At 55.0% G+C, this 14,796-nt stretch overlaps 1 protein-coding gene across 2 annotated transcripts in view; it reads right to left on the bottom strand.

Annotated features, from left to right (window-relative positions):
* CDC42BPG (CDC42 binding protein kinase gamma) overlaps positions 1-14,796 on the bottom strand; it is a 59,486-nt gene that overhangs the window by 18,590 nt on the left and 26,100 nt on the right. The window contains exons 7-22 of one of the 2 annotated variants that reach the window (XM_054036131.1): positions 14,567-14,767; positions 13,097-13,345; positions 12,728-12,807; positions 12,086-12,201; positions 11,254-11,375; positions 10,743-10,985; positions 9,479-9,589; positions 8,446-8,645; positions 7,121-7,214; positions 4,655-4,779; positions 4,008-4,122; positions 3,621-3,769; positions 3,053-3,141; positions 1,941-1,993; positions 1,317-1,421; positions 847-915 (exon numbers count right to left, since the gene is read on the bottom strand). In XM_054036131.1, the coding sequence (XP_053892106.1) occupies positions 847-915; positions 1,317-1,421; positions 1,941-1,993; positions 3,053-3,141; positions 3,621-3,769; positions 4,008-4,122; positions 4,655-4,779; positions 7,121-7,214; positions 8,446-8,645; positions 9,479-9,589; positions 10,743-10,985; positions 11,254-11,375; positions 12,086-12,201; positions 12,728-12,807; positions 13,097-13,345; positions 14,567-14,767 (2,121 nt within the window). The remainder of the gene's footprint in view (positions 1-846; positions 916-1,316; positions 1,422-1,940; positions 1,994-3,052; positions 3,142-3,620; positions 3,770-4,007; positions 4,123-4,654; positions 4,780-7,120; positions 7,215-8,445; positions 8,646-9,478; positions 9,590-10,742; positions 10,986-11,253; positions 11,376-12,085; positions 12,202-12,727; positions 12,808-13,096; positions 13,346-14,566; positions 14,768-14,796) is intronic. The other variant, XM_054036133.1, reaches the window with a different exon arrangement.

The raw sequence follows: 14,796 nt of genomic DNA, 5'->3' as shown, positions 1-14,796 counted from the left end.
AAATGCTCTATTTTCACATGTATCTCACGCCATATGCCAGAGAGAAACCACAACCACATGTCTATATAAACACAGATTCACGCCACACACGCACTTATGTAAATCCACTAGAAAAGGGCAAGAGAGGATTTCTCTGCTAGCCACGTGTGCAGACACAAAGATGCCTAGATACGTGTATCACACACCCCAACTATCACATACTCTCAATCATAGACAAAGTCCAACCTGCGCCATCAGGATGATGTGGTTAAGGCCAGTCAGTTTCCCTAGTCAATGGTACACACGGGCTAGCACCACATCCAAACACACTTGGCTCCCCTAACTTGGTGGATCAGGTACCCAGTTATAGCTGGGTGGACCGGAGGTGGCCTGTCTGGGTGAGATCGAGCAAGACTGGAACCCACAAATTCCCGGGCTGTAGCCAAGCACCTGAACTACTCAGCCACTGCGCCACACCAGCCACATGTTGAGAAATCATCTGGCTAAGTGTGGAAATGAAGAAGGCTCTGATCTTACGTAGCAGCACAAACAATCACATATTACTGCAAACATGCACCTGAAACATGGAGAGAACTTGCACACACAAAACCTTCTCCCATGAACAAACAAAAAACACACACGCACACAGTACCAACACACCCTGAAATGCCACAAACACAACACTTAATCCTGGCTCCCAACCTGACCCCACCCCCTCCCAGATCTGGGGTTAGAACCCAGGAGCCCTGACTCCCAGCCCCCAACCCCCACTCTAACATACACAACTAAAATACCCCCATATACACACACTCCATGCCCTCCCCCACACAACAGAGCAAACACACGCATACACAAACCCCAGGTTACCTTGAGTGCACCTGAGCTGCTCCCTTCTGCAGCAACAGCCACCTGTGCTGGGGGTTTGGCCAGAGCCAGCTGTGAGGATGCAAGGAGAGAGAGGGCAGAGTCAGCACAGAGAGCTTGGAGGGAAACATTTCAAAAGGAGCTGCAAGTAAGTGACTTTTTCCAAATCAAATCTGGGGAAGAGCTGGGAACAGAACCCAGGCGTCCTGCCTCCAAACCCCACCCTGCTCTAACCCACCAGACTCCCTCCTGCTCCTAGAGGTAGGATAGAACCCAGGAGTCCTGGCTCCCAGCCCCCCACTCCCACCCATTAGACTCGACTCTACTCCCCTCCCCTCCCCGAGCTGGGGACAGACTGCCCTGGGCTGGGGTAGAAGTGTGAGCCCTGGGGAGCCAAGAGCTACATCCTCCATCTGAGCCTCTCACTGGGGGTGGGGCATCGCACAGCAAGGCCGTTAGCATTTACTACTCACGTTGGCTCGGAGGCTTCTCCTCCCTTCTGGGCGCAGCTGGGCCTCCTCAGCCGATCTCCGATTCTCCTGCGTGTCTGGGGGGCTCCCAAAATTGATCGCATCCTTCTGCCAAAGAAAAAGCACCATGCAAACCCACCCTGCTGCGGCATGTAAGGCAACGAGGCAGGGGACGCTCTCCCATGGAGTCAGTGCTTGCCTCACATGGCACTAGGGGGCACTCTCCCCTCTGAGCCAGTGCTGGCCCCAGTATGGCACTAGGGGGAGCTGTGCTGGAGGGAATGGGGTGGCTGCTCAGTAGGGGGCGCTGTTCCCTTGCAGGCAGTGCTGACCCTGGAGTGGCACTAGAGGGCACCATATGAATCAAGGGGCTATTAATTCCCCCGAATGGATGGGACCATCAGTGCACGCAGCTAAAACACAAAGTCCCCTGTGTCAATGTCTTGAGAGACCAGAGCCAGGAATAAAACCCAGGAGTCCTGACTTCCAGCCCCCCCAACCTAACCGATAAACCCTATTCCCCGCCCAGAACTCTGGACAGACCCCAGGAGTCTTAATTCCCTTGATATAATCCAGGGGCCCTGACTCCCAGCCCGCCCTGCTCCAGCCACAGCCTGACAGACGCACCTCCGCACTCCAGAATGATAGGAAGGGAATTAGCGGCCCCTGTTGTTTTGTGCCTAGAAGAAAGAGAGAGATTCACACACAGCACTGTAACACCTCAGCATCCACCTGTCTATGGCCCAGAGTGGATCCCAGCTCCTCCCTCCCAAAAGCACAGATCCTACCTATTTGCGCTAAAGGAGAATCCCCCATTAGCTGCTAGCAGTACAGGTGATTTGACACATGGTGGAGAAGTTCCCATTGCATCCAGCAAAGGACAATAGCACACAGACACATACAGTAGCCAGTTCACAGAACCACTGCGTTGGTCAATGAGAACATGACGTGCTGGTTAGGGCTGGGAACTGGGAGTTTTCACTTCTATGTGTGTCCCACCATCACTGAATTATTACAATAGCATCTCTAGACCCCAAATGAGATCGGGGTGGGCCCCCACACAGGCCTCCCCCACTCCGGTTGAGCCAAATGCCCACCACAATGCCCCCCGCCAGTTGTTGCACACACAGCAAGTCTCAGTCCCCCAGAGCTGACAGCCTGGCCAGACAAAAGATGGCTTCTCTCCACTTTACAGGTGGGAAAGCAGAGGTCAGAATAACTCTGTGACTTGCCCAAGCTGCGAGTGGAGCTAGTGAGGAGGGCACAGGACACATGGCTTCTATTCCTGGCTCTGCCAGCAACCTCAGGAGAGTCCCTTCTCCTCTCTGCCCCTCTGCTGCCCCTCCCACCCTTTGTTTAGGCCTGGAGCTCTTGGGGGCAGGGACTCTCTTACCAAGGGTCTGTTCTGTGCCCAGGACATCATGGCCCCCCCGATCTCGGTCATGGTCTGTGTAGCGCCTGGCACAACTGGGTCCCCCAGTCTTGGTCAGGGAGGCCCATGCAGTGTCTGGCACAACGGGCAAGCCTCTGACCTCGTTCAAGGGTGGACCTGAGCAGCACCAAGGACAGCCCCCCTGATCTAAATCGGAGGGTCCATGCAGCCCGTGGCATGGTGGGGTGTCCCTGATCTCGTTTGAGGGATCCCCCCCCAAGGCCCCTCAATCTCAGGCTAGAGCAGTAACCACACAGCAGCCATCCTGCATGTGTACTCAGCCAGGCTGGAAACTCCAGGGCCTTACCTTCCACAGACCTGACCTTCAGCTCCTCCTTCAGCTTCTCCAGCTCCAGCTGCAGGGCCTGGTTCTGCGCCTCGGCCTCTTGCAATTTCCTTGTCAAAATATCCCAACAACAAGGGAAACCCTTGTCTTTATTGCTCCAAAGATGCCACGGGGCCAGGGCAGCACAATGCTGTGCCCACGCAGCGGATGGCAGAGGCGCCAGCCTCTCCCCAGACAGATTTTACCCTGATGAACATCTCAGGGGGTGAAAACTGCTGAAGCAGCAGCATTGTCTAGCCATTGTAGCAGGGGGCTGTGGGCTCCTCTGTCCTATCCCCAGCTCTGGGGGGGACTGGAATCTGGTGCTTAGAGCAGGGGCCCTGGGAGCCAGGACTCCTGGGTTCTAGTCCCAGCTCTGGGACAGCAATGGCATCTAGTGGTTAGAGCAGGAGGGGCCTGGGAGCCAGGACTCCTGGTTTTAGTCCCATTTCAGCCACCGACAGTCCCCCAGCTGTCTGGCAAGTGTCCCAAGGCATGGGACTCCCACCCCTCCCCCGGCTAACAAGTATCAGCTCCCCACCCGCCTCACCGCTCGGTGGCCAGGTGTGCACCCTTCATCTCAGTCAGCTCCTCCTGGACACCCTGCTTGGCCCGGAGCTCGGCTTCCAGCGCTGACTGCAGCTCCAGCTTGGCCGAGGCCTCCATCTTCTGCAGGCGCCTGGCCTTCCAGTGATTGTCCTTCACATTCAGAGACAGGAAGGGCTGAGCTAGGAGCAGGGAAACCCCAGGGCTAGCTGGATCAGAGGGAATGGGACCCCCGGCCTTCCCTCTAGGGGGTGCCAGCTCCAATCCCAGCACCAGGGCAGGGTACTGGCTGGCGCAGAGGGGTGGGGAATGGGATATGGGGCTGCAATCCAGCCCCACCAGATACATGCTGGCTCCAATCCAGCCCCATGCAACCCCGCTGAGCTTGTACCGGGCTTCTGGCGCCTGAGGTTTTTGTGCTGATGTGTTTCAGGGATTCCAGTTCCTCGGTCATCCGGGTGGCCAGAGCCTGGAGATAGCCCCTGGACTCCTTCTCGTCACTGACCCTGGGGGAGTGGGAGAGAGAGTCAGGAGAAAGCCCTGCCAGGAGCCAGCTAGACCAACCCAAGTGGGACCAAGGTGGCAGCAGCATCTGCCCCTGCAACCTATTTCCCAATCCCAGGGAAAGGAGCCCCCAGCCCAACACATTCATGTCAACCAGATGAGAGGGGTAAGTGATCTGGGGCAAGTCACACAGCCAGCAACACAGCTGGAAATAGAACCCAGGAGTTCTGTTTCCCAGCCCACCCTGTTCAAACAACTAGACCTCTCTCCCCTCCCGAGCCAGGGATAGAACCCAGGAGTCCTGACTCCCAGCCCAGCCCCCTACTCTAACCACTAGACCCCACTCTCCTCCCAGAGCCAGGAACAGAGCCTAGAGTCCTGACTCCCAGGCTATACTGTTGTTCCCTGGTACAATGGGATGCTGTCTCATTCGAAGAGCAGGATAACCCTTGTGTGCTCTCATCCCACCACACAGTGAGCCCTACTTGGGGCTCTAATCCCTGGCCCACCCGGCTCGGCATGGGGGGCTCATACCACTTCAGAATGTCAGAGATCTGGGCCTCCCAGTTAGTAACTGTTTCTCTCCGGTCCTCCAGTGAGCGCAGCTCCTGCTCCAGCTGCCTGTTGGTTGTATTTAGCTTCTCCACCTGGCCTAGGAGCTGCGAACAGGTAAGGTGACCAGACAGCAAATGTGAAAAATCGGGACGGGGTGGGGGGTAATAGGAGCCTATATAAGAAAAAGACCCAAAAATCGGGACATCTAGTCACCCTACGAGAGGAAGACAATGCCGCAGGGACCTTGGGAGGAAGGACCCTGCAGTTAGAGCTGGGTGGAGAATGGGCTTTCATCCCCTCGCAGTTCCAAAATATCAGGAAAAACTTGTAGCAAGTCGACCAAAAACCAAGTTTTTTTGGAATTTTCGACGACTCAAAAAGTCAAAAAAGTTTTGTTTCAGGTCAATTGAAATGTGTCATTTTCAAGTCCCTCTCCCCCCTTGAAATGTTATTTTAAATAAAATTAAAGGTAATTTCACATAAGAATTCATTTCACATCAACAAGTCAACATGTTCCAAGTTTTGGAGCTTTTGATTTGTTCGATTTCAGCCAAAACCATTGGCTGAAGTTGACCCAAATTCACAAAATGTTTCCATCTGCCTGAGTCTGCATTTTTCACTGAAAAAAAGTTTTGGTGGAAAAAGTTCGGCCAGCTCTACCTCCCCCCTCCCCTCAAATCCCTCCTATTCTTTTAACTCCGGGTGCCATGAGAGCTAGGTCTGTCCACATGTAGCTAGCTTGTTCGCGGAGTGTCCCGAGTGTGCTCTAGTCACTGGCCAAAAACTTGGCTAATGCAGAGTTACGGCTGATCTCTTGCTGTTCCGGAACATCGAATTTAGCAAAACTCAAACCTCTGGAAACCAGGACATCCAGAATTAAGGCACATGCATTTTCCTAATTATCTGCTGTTCTCAGATTCCATTTCCCCAAATAACCTCGGCTCGCTACCCTTCCTTGGATGGAGGTGGCAAATCTTTCGCTGACTTCTCCACAGAGCAGGTTTTAAATGCACATTGCCTAGGTGTATGCTCAGGTTCAGTACCCACAGCATGTCCCCTTGGTCCATCCAGGTCACGTGAATAGTGAATGACTCGAAACCCTCTTGGCTATTCTCTCTGCACACATACGTTGCAGTGCATTCAGAGCACACGTCTAGTCAGACAGCTTAACTCTTTTCCAAAGAACATTTTCAATATTGCTTCCCCCAAAAAGCAGTGGGTGCCAATGCCATGCACTAGCAGGGATAAATGGCAAGTGTTTGAGACGATCAGACCCACAGTTTGAGCCCCAGATCTGCACAATCAAAGTTGGTGGAAAAGTGTCAACGTTAAGAAATGCTGGGGGATTGGGGGGCTGTATCTCAGGAACCTTGTTTGAATGCCCCCAAATTTGGATCACTAACCCCACCCTGTGCCCCCATGAGACAAACCAAATTTCAAGGCAATTCAATTAAGCATGTGAATTTTACAGCACCTGATAGAGTTGACCTTTAAACAGAAAGAGCTTTTCAGCCTTAACTACAGCAGAGCTAGTGGTCGGCTACAACACATGGGAGAGATCTGTATATAGCCAGCTAAGGAGCATCTTGAGAGTGTGCTGTACGTGGGAGAGCTCTGTCTACATACAACAGCTATTTAAATTGCCAGTAGAGGGTGCTCCATGCAGAATCGTTCCTGGGCTTTTCAGGGCCAATTCAAGCTGTGGCGCACCATTGCAAACAGCTGCTCATGTACAGCTCCAAGCGCAGGGCAGAGCTTGCTCTGCTGGCCAATGAGATGAGACAGACCGGCCCTCAGGTACCAGCTAGGGCATGGGGTAGGGCTCTGTGCCTCCTCCCGCATGCTGCAGGGATTCCTCTGCCTCTGGGGCAGGGCCGGCTCCAGGGCTTTTGCCGCCCCAAGCAGCAACCCCCACCCAAAACAAAAAAACAAACAAACAAAAAAGCCGTGATCGCGATCTGCGGCACTTCGGCAGGAGGTCCTGCGCTCCGAGCTGGAGTGAGGGACCCACTGCCGAATTGCCGAAGAGCCAGACGTGCCGCCCCTCTCTGGTGTGGCCGCCCCAAGCACCTGCTTGGTAAGCTGGTGCCTAGAGCCGGCCCTGTTCTGGGGGCTAAGATCCAATAGCCCCACCGCAGCCTGCATTCCCTGCTCCCGGACCCCTTCCTCTGCTACCTGCAACCCACGTGCAATCCCTCCGACTGCAGCAGGCAGACCACAGCTCTCTCCCATCAGGAGACGCCCCCTGTGGCATCAGGCAGTACTGCACCTTGCAGGGATGCAGCCCCTGCAGCTACCCAGTGACAGCAGCCAGTAGTATAGCCCGCAGCACATCAGCCATGCAACCCAGCAGCAACCAGATTGCAAGAGGCTGAGCCCCATTAACTCTGGAAGATCCAAATCAAGTCCACCTTGGAGAAATGGAGAGATTCAAGTTCCTCTTACCCTCTCCTGTTCCTGGGCGAATTTACTGTTCTCTTCCTGCAGCAAAGTCCTCTCCCGTTCGTTCTGGTCTTTCAGCTCCTTGTGTTCCCTTAAACTAGAGCCCAGGGGTTGGAAAAGAACATCAGAGCCACGACTAACAGGAATAATGATATTAATCCCTAGCTTTTATCCAACACTTTCCACCTGTAGCTCTCAAAGTGTTTTACAACAGTGCTGCTCAACCAGGGGGACGCAGAGGTTTTCCAGGGGGTACAGCAACTCATCTAGATATCTGCCTAGTTTTACAACAGGCTACACAAAAAGCACTAGCAAAGTCGGTACAAACTAAAATTTCATACAATGACTTGTTTATACTGCTCCATATACCACACACTAAAATGTAATGACAATATTAATATTCCAATGGAATTATTTTAGAATGATATGGTACAAATGAGAGAGTGAGCAATTTCTCAGTAATAGCGTGCTGGGACACATTTGTATTTTTACATCTGATTTTGTAAGCAAGTAGTTTTTAAGTGAGGAGAAATTTGGGGATATGCAAGACAAATCAGACTCCTGAAAGGGATACAGGAGTCTGGAAAGGTTGAGAGCTACTGCTTGAAAAATCTGGTCGATAGCATAATCCCCATTTTATAGATGGGGAAACTGAGGCACACAGAGAGACACTGACTTGCTCCAGGTCACCCAACAGGCCAGTGGCATAGCCGAGAACAGAACCCAGTCTGGGGCTGTAACCGCTCGGCCACACAACAGCAACTATGTCTGAACGACATTTCTTTCCAAACTTCTCCCCTGTTAAAAATGGCCATTTATCTGGGTTAAAAAATGTGGATTTTTTTTTTTTGAAAATTTTCTTCAAATTAACAAATTTTACCCTTTCCCCTCCTTTTAACCATTAAATGGAATTGAATAAATGGTTCTTCCCCCTCCTCCTTCATTCGGTCACTCTCGCTATTGGAAACTCCCCAAATTCCTGAAACGCGATGGAACAGGGAAAAGGGAAAAAATTCCTAGGATGCAAAAATAAATGATTATTGGAAAAAATGGGGTGTCCAGGTCTGTGGCAGAAGTGGAGAAATGAAATCAAAGAGGATGAGAGAAGAGGGAGGAAAAAGGAAATAGGAAAACGAAGAAAAACTCCAAACATTTTCTTGTGGAAAAAATGTCTCCAAATAAAAAAAGAAATTTTCTCACAGGAAAATCCACCTTCCTTCTCCACCCCACCCCACCCCACCCCCAGAAAAAACATAATTCCCCTCCCTGCCCCTGACCAATGGGGATCTGAGCCCAGGAGAGAGTTCTGGGTTCAAATCACCACTCACCTCTCCTTCCTGGCTTTCTCCAGTTTTCCCTGCAGTGGGGCAAGCTCACCCTGCAGCACCCCCTGCTGGCTCTCCCTCTGCTGCAGTGGCTCACGCAGGCTCCTCCGCCCCCCCCTGGGCTGCAGGTCCCCTCGCAGGAATGTGGGGTCCTTGGTGTGGTTGGGGCTGGCAAGGTCCAGAGAGGCTGTGCCATGTTTCGCCTGCAGGGGGCAGGAGAGTTCAGCCACAGGCGCCCACTTGCCCATTACCATGAGGGGCACTTATGCAGTATATCACTAACTATTCAAAGAGGAGTGCCGATGCCTAATCCTGAAAGGGGCCCTAATGCTCCCCACAGGGACCCCCTATTGACCCAGCAAGGGGCCCTCGCGCACTCACCAACTGACCCCCAAAGGCCCGCTGACCGGGCAAGTGGCTCTCGTGCCCTCACCAACTGCCCCCGGGGATCCCCTCTGACTGGGCAAGGGGCCCTTGTGTTCTCACCAACCGACACCCAAGGATCCCTCTGACCAGGCAAGGGGCCCTCGTGCCCTCACCAACTAACTCCCAGAGGCCCCGCTGACCGGGCAAGTGGCTCTTGTGCCCTCACCAACTGCCCCCGGGGATCCCCGCTGACTGGGCAAGGGGCCCTTGTGTTCTCACCAACTGACGCCCAAGGACCCCTCTGACCAGGCAAGGGGCCCTCATGCGCTCACCAACCCCCCTCCCCCCCCGGGATCCTGCTGACTGGGCAAAGGCCCTCATGCGCTCACTAACCCCCTCCCCCCAGGGGCCACACTGACTGAGCAAGGGGCCCTCGTGCACCCGCCATACACTCCCACAGGGACTCCCACTGACCTGGCAAGGGGCTCTCGTGCGCTCACCAATCACCCACCCAGGGGTTCCCACTGACCAGTCAAGGGGCCCGTGTGCTCTCACTGACCCTGCTGGGCAGGGGAGGGAAATGCTCTGGAGGCTGCACTCTCTGACTGCCTACCTGTGCAAGGGGCACTAGTCCATTACTCCCCACGTACCCAGCCCCCTTCCTCCTCACCTTCAGCCCTTCCAGCTCCTGCCTCATCTTCCTCGCCTGCAGCTCACTTCTCTCCTTCAGCTTCTGCTGCTTGGACACCTCGCTGGAGAGACCTTTGATCCGAGACTCCAGCTGTGGGGGTGGGGGGCCATCAGCCTCCAGCACCCCCACAGCCCCAGGGCTGGGAGAACAGCGGGCCTGAGACAAGGGCACTGGGGGACCTGGGCCCTTCCCTGGTAGTCAGCCCCAGGGGAGGAGGAATGAGACATGGGTCATTCCCCTTTGGGGCCCTTGGCTCTGACCCGGCCCCAGGGTGTGAGGGGCCCGGTTGAGGGTTGGGGTATGGATCCCAGCCCCTGGTGATGTGGGCTTGCAGGGCACAGCAGAACCAGGACTAAGTACCCAGCCTCAGGCAAGAGACGGGAGGACAGGGCCCAGAGACAACAGTCCCAGTAGAAGGGGCTCAACCCAGGACAAGGAGAGGAGGCCAAACGCTCCTCGCCGGTACCCCCGCTCCAGGAAGCACACAGGAGTCAGGTTCAAAGGCAGCAGGGACCCTCTTCTAACCCTGGCACACCCCCTCTCTGTTTGGGGTCACCCCCCAGGGGTGCCAGCCCCTCCTGACCAAAGACAACTCACAAGGGGGCTGGATTCTGCTCCCCCATCCTCCAAGCCACCCAGAGAGCCTCAGAGACAGCACAGGGGGGGACCAGGATTACTGGGGACACTTAGCAGCAAAGTCCTTTTGATGGAAGGGGTTATTTTTATTTTTCAGGTGCACCCCTAACCAAACCCACAGTCCAGCCCCAGTAGCCTCCTACCCCAGCACAGCTCTGCCTTGCAGCCCCACCCTGCCTGTTCTTAAAGGCACCCATCTTAACTATGCTCAGCTGTCACTGATTGCCAGATAACTGGGATTTAACCTCTGCCCCAGCTGCCAGCTGGGGAATGCAGGCAGTGCTGGCCAGCAGGGGGCACTGTGCATTCAGCACAAGAGGCATGTGGCTCAGCATCCTGCACAACTGACGGGCTGCCAGCAGAGGGCATGTGGGGGGGTGAGTTGGTGCTGTATGGGTGCAAGGAGCCACCAGGTGAAGTCCCACCTGTAGCACTTGGAAGCTGAGGCTGGTGCTGCACAATTGCAAAGCTGCAGAGCAACCACCAGGGGGCATCTTATGCACACAGTAGGGAGGGACATGGCCTGGTGATGCGTGCATGCAAGTTCCTCACTAGGAGGCGTCCCATGCTTGGTGCAGCCAGGAAGGGGCGGGCACTGCCCGGTTACCTCCTTGCGCCCACTCTCCACCCGTGCCAGCTCCTTGCGCAGGCCATCCACACGCCGGGCAGCTGCCTCGGTCTCCTCCTGACGTTCCCGCAGCTGGCGCACATGCCGGAGTAGCTGGGCCTGCAGGTCCCCGCACTTGGCCTCAGTGCAGCGCAGTTCCTCTGCCGTTTGCTTCTGCCTGGTCAGGAGCTCCTGCAGCTCCTGGCCCTGGGCCTTCAGCCTGTCCTGGGCCTCCAACAGTTCCTGTGGGGGTACAATCACCGTTAAAGACAGCTGCTGTGCTCCACCCCAGAGGCAGCTGCATCTCAGCACCAGGTGAGGGATCCCTGTATGAACAGCCCCCGCACTCCACCCCAGAGGCAGCTGCATCTCAGCACCAGGAGAGGGCTCTCTGTATGAACAGCTCCTCTGCCCCACCCCAGAGGTGGCTGTATCTCAGTGCCGGGTGAGGGATCCCAGTTATTCTGTACAGGTGGAAGGGGCAGTAGCAGAACTCCTGGGAGTGTCTCACCGTACGGGCCTCGTCCCTCTCCTGTCTGAGCGATTTCAGTTGCTTCTCCAGGATTTTCACCTGCCCAGACGCCTCCCCCTTCAGCCGCTGTTTTATCGTGTCTTCGGCTTCCGATTGGTTCTCTGAGCATGAGTGAGAGACCAGGGAATTTACTGGGATTCCTTACCTCTGATCAGACCCATTGGCCCATCCAGTCCAGTTTCCCCTCTCACCACCCCACTACTCCAGATCAGATCCCAGATCAGATCAATGCCCTCAGCTGATCCACGGCCTCTATCCCACAGGCATCAGTACTTGTCAACTTTCTACACAACATCTCTATTTCTCTCTTCAAGCTCCCAATTTCTGAGTTCTTGGCCGGGGCTTTGGAAACTCGGGGTGGGAATCTGGGCAGCATGTCTGCATGGGGAAATGCCAGGTGGAAGCAAAATGGGTCAGCCCCCAAAACTGTGTGAAAGGGACTGAGCAGGAAGGAGAGGGATGGCCGCAAGCTCCCTCCTGGGGCATCCCTCGTAAACAGTTGCTGGGTTCTCTCCCCAGCTCTGGGAGGGGAGAGGCGTGTAGTGGAGCAGGGGACTGGGAGTCAGGACTCCTGGGGTCTATCCCTAGCTCTGGGAGGGTTGGGGGTTAGAGCAGGAGGTTGGCAGGCAGGGCTCCACCCTGGTTCTGTTCCCAGACTCATTGTCACTTCCTCTGCCAGATGGGGACGATGCAGATACATCCATGAGCAGGTGTGTGGAGACCACAGGGATAAGGGTGCAAGAGGAGGCATCTAAGCTGCTAAACAGGGCAGATCTTTAGGATTTAACCCTCGGAGCACCACCTGCCTTACCTTGAAGTTTCCGGGCCAGCTCCAGCTTCTCCCGCTCCAGGTTCCGGATCTTCTTCTCCAGCTGGGCCACGGCAGGGGATGTGGAAGGGGACGGGGGCTTCTGCTCGGAGATGGGGCTGCGGGACACAGGGGGGAGGGGGCGGCGTGTGTGAGCATCCTGCTTGGTCAGCTTAGCCCAGGATGTGGCTCTTTGTCTCCCCCTGGTGGCTGCACCAAGTGGCAGACGCCTCGGCATCCCCAGACTGGGTGGTCCTTCAGCCTGACCTCTAGAGTCTCATGTCTCTAGATCTCAAGATGATGAGTTCAATCCTGGCCAGAGGGCACCAAGTTCACATGTGGCCCATGAGGGAATACCAGGCTGAATGGGCTCAGTGCAGCAGGGAGGGGGTCCCATGGGTCTGACCTGGGGCAGAAGGGAGGGGGGGCTCATGGGTCTGACCTGGAGCAGCAGGAGCGGGGCCCATGGGTCTGACCTGGGGCAGCCCAGAGGGGGGCATGCTGGGCTGGATGGGCCCATTGGTTTGATCCAGGGAGAGGGGATCATGAATGCGCATTGAAGTGATAACAACGCTGGCCGCTCTGGCCCCCAGGGGAACAGCTGTGGAGGGGGATGGGGTGTCTCTGCCAGGAGCTTGTACTCACCAGCCGGAGGTGAAGGTGAACCCCACAAAGGGGAGATGGTGGCCAGTGAACGCACTGTGAGAAACAGGGGGCAGCGTCTCCTGGGAGATGAGAGAGGGGACAACACACATCACAAAGAGATCATGGCAGCCAGCACGGATACACCCCCACTCCTGGAGCGGGATGCGGGGGCTGTTTACTCAGAGTCTGAGGAACCTCAATGAACCTTTGTACCTCAGTTCTACAGACTCAGAGGAAAGTAGACTCTGTCAGCAGCACAGCACCCCATAGCATAGCACTGGGGCCAGCACCGACTGCGAGAGCAGAGTGCCCCCTACCAAGCCCCGCCACCCCACCCTGCAGCACAGCGCCCCTTAGCGCCACACTCACCAACTCCTTGAGCGTGTCATCGTCCACATCAAAGTTGGAGGTGTCTGCGGGGCTGTTGACCTCGGGCACGTAGGGTGGGGTGCTGGCTCGGATGTTGTCCCAGTTGATGCTCTCAAAGAAGGGGTGCCGCTTGAAGTCCTCAATGCCGTTCTGGCCCAGTCGCAGCTCCTGGTGGCACAGCAGCCCCCGGATCAGGTCCTTGGCTGGCTCCGACACGTCCGTGATGTCCGTGGGGAACTGCAGGTGGTTCTGGAGCAGGGTACAAGGCAAAGGGGCTCAGTGCAGAGGGACTGATGGGGGAAGTCAGGCTGGAGTTCCTTGCTGGCTTCCTAGCTTGATGCCCCTTTACCCATCGCATTATCTGCACCTCTGGACAGAGCTATCAGCACACATGCCAAATGATCCCAATGTATGCAAATTAACATGAATACACACACAATTGATTGAAATGGCCACACAAATCAGTCTCCTGTATGCACAATTTATTCAAGAACATGCAGATGTATTCATATTTATCCCCCTCTACCCATCCGGTCATCACAATACATCCCCTTTCATCCCCATGTACCCATCCTTCCTCCATTCCATTAATGCAACATCCCTCTCCTTCCCTCCACTCCATCTACTCACCCCCCCATCTACCCTTCCATTCCTCCTTTCCTTCATCCCTCCCTTCCCATCTACCCATCCCCATCCATACACCCATCCATTCACCCAGCCATCCATGTTCATCTATCTATCCATCTGCCCAACCATCCCCAACTCCATCCCCATCCATCCACCTATCTGCCCATATTCATCTACCTATCCATCCATCCCCATTCCCCATCCATCCATCTACCTACCTATCCACCCATATTCATCTATCCATCTTCATCCATCCATCCATCCATCCATCCACCTATCTACCCATATTCATCTATCCATCACCATGCCCCATCCATCCATCCACCTTACCATATTAATCTATGCATCCATCTATCCATCCATCCATCTTCATCTACCTATCCATCCCCATCTATCCATCTTCACCCATCCATCTATCTACCCGTATTCATCCATCTACCTATCTACCCATCTATCCATCAACATGCCCCATTCATCCATCCACCTTACCATATTAATCTATCCATCCATCCATCTTCATCTATCTATCCATCCATACATTCATCTATCCATCTTCACTTACCCATCCATCCACCCATATTCTTCCATCCATCTGTATTCATCCATCCATCCATCCAGATATCAACCCATATTAATCTACCCATCTATTCATCCCCATTCCTCATCCATACCTCCCCATCTACCCACAGATTCCCCCAACCCCCTCACCAGCCCACCTCCTCTCAGACTCTCCTAAGCATCCACCCCTTTGCAGCAAAGCCTGCACCATACATCCCCTGTTCCAAGGCCCCCTCAGCGAGCTCAGGGAGGCCTGGCCAGGGCACCCTGCCCTGCCAGGCTCACCTCATGGTTCATGATCTTGCCATAGGTCTCCACCAGGGACTCGGCATAGAAGGGTGTCTCCCCGAAGAGCAGCTCGTACATGCAGACGCCCAGGGACCACCAGTCGCACTCGGGGCCGTACTTCCCCTTTCCGTCCTCCATGGCCTGCAGGATCTCAGGGGAGATGTAGTCAGGGGTCCCCACTGCCACCGCAGATTCCACCTGGCCAGGAAGGGATACAGGGTGTCTAT

Source organism: Malaclemys terrapin, chromosome 7 (assembly GCF_027887155.1).
Source record: "Malaclemys terrapin pileata isolate rMalTer1 chromosome 7, rMalTer1.hap1, whole genome shotgun sequence".
Lineage (NCBI taxonomy): Eukaryota > Metazoa > Chordata > Testudines > Emydidae > Malaclemys > Malaclemys terrapin.
Note: the sequence above shows the minus strand (reverse complement) of the source record. Positions and strands in the feature narration are given on the sequence as shown.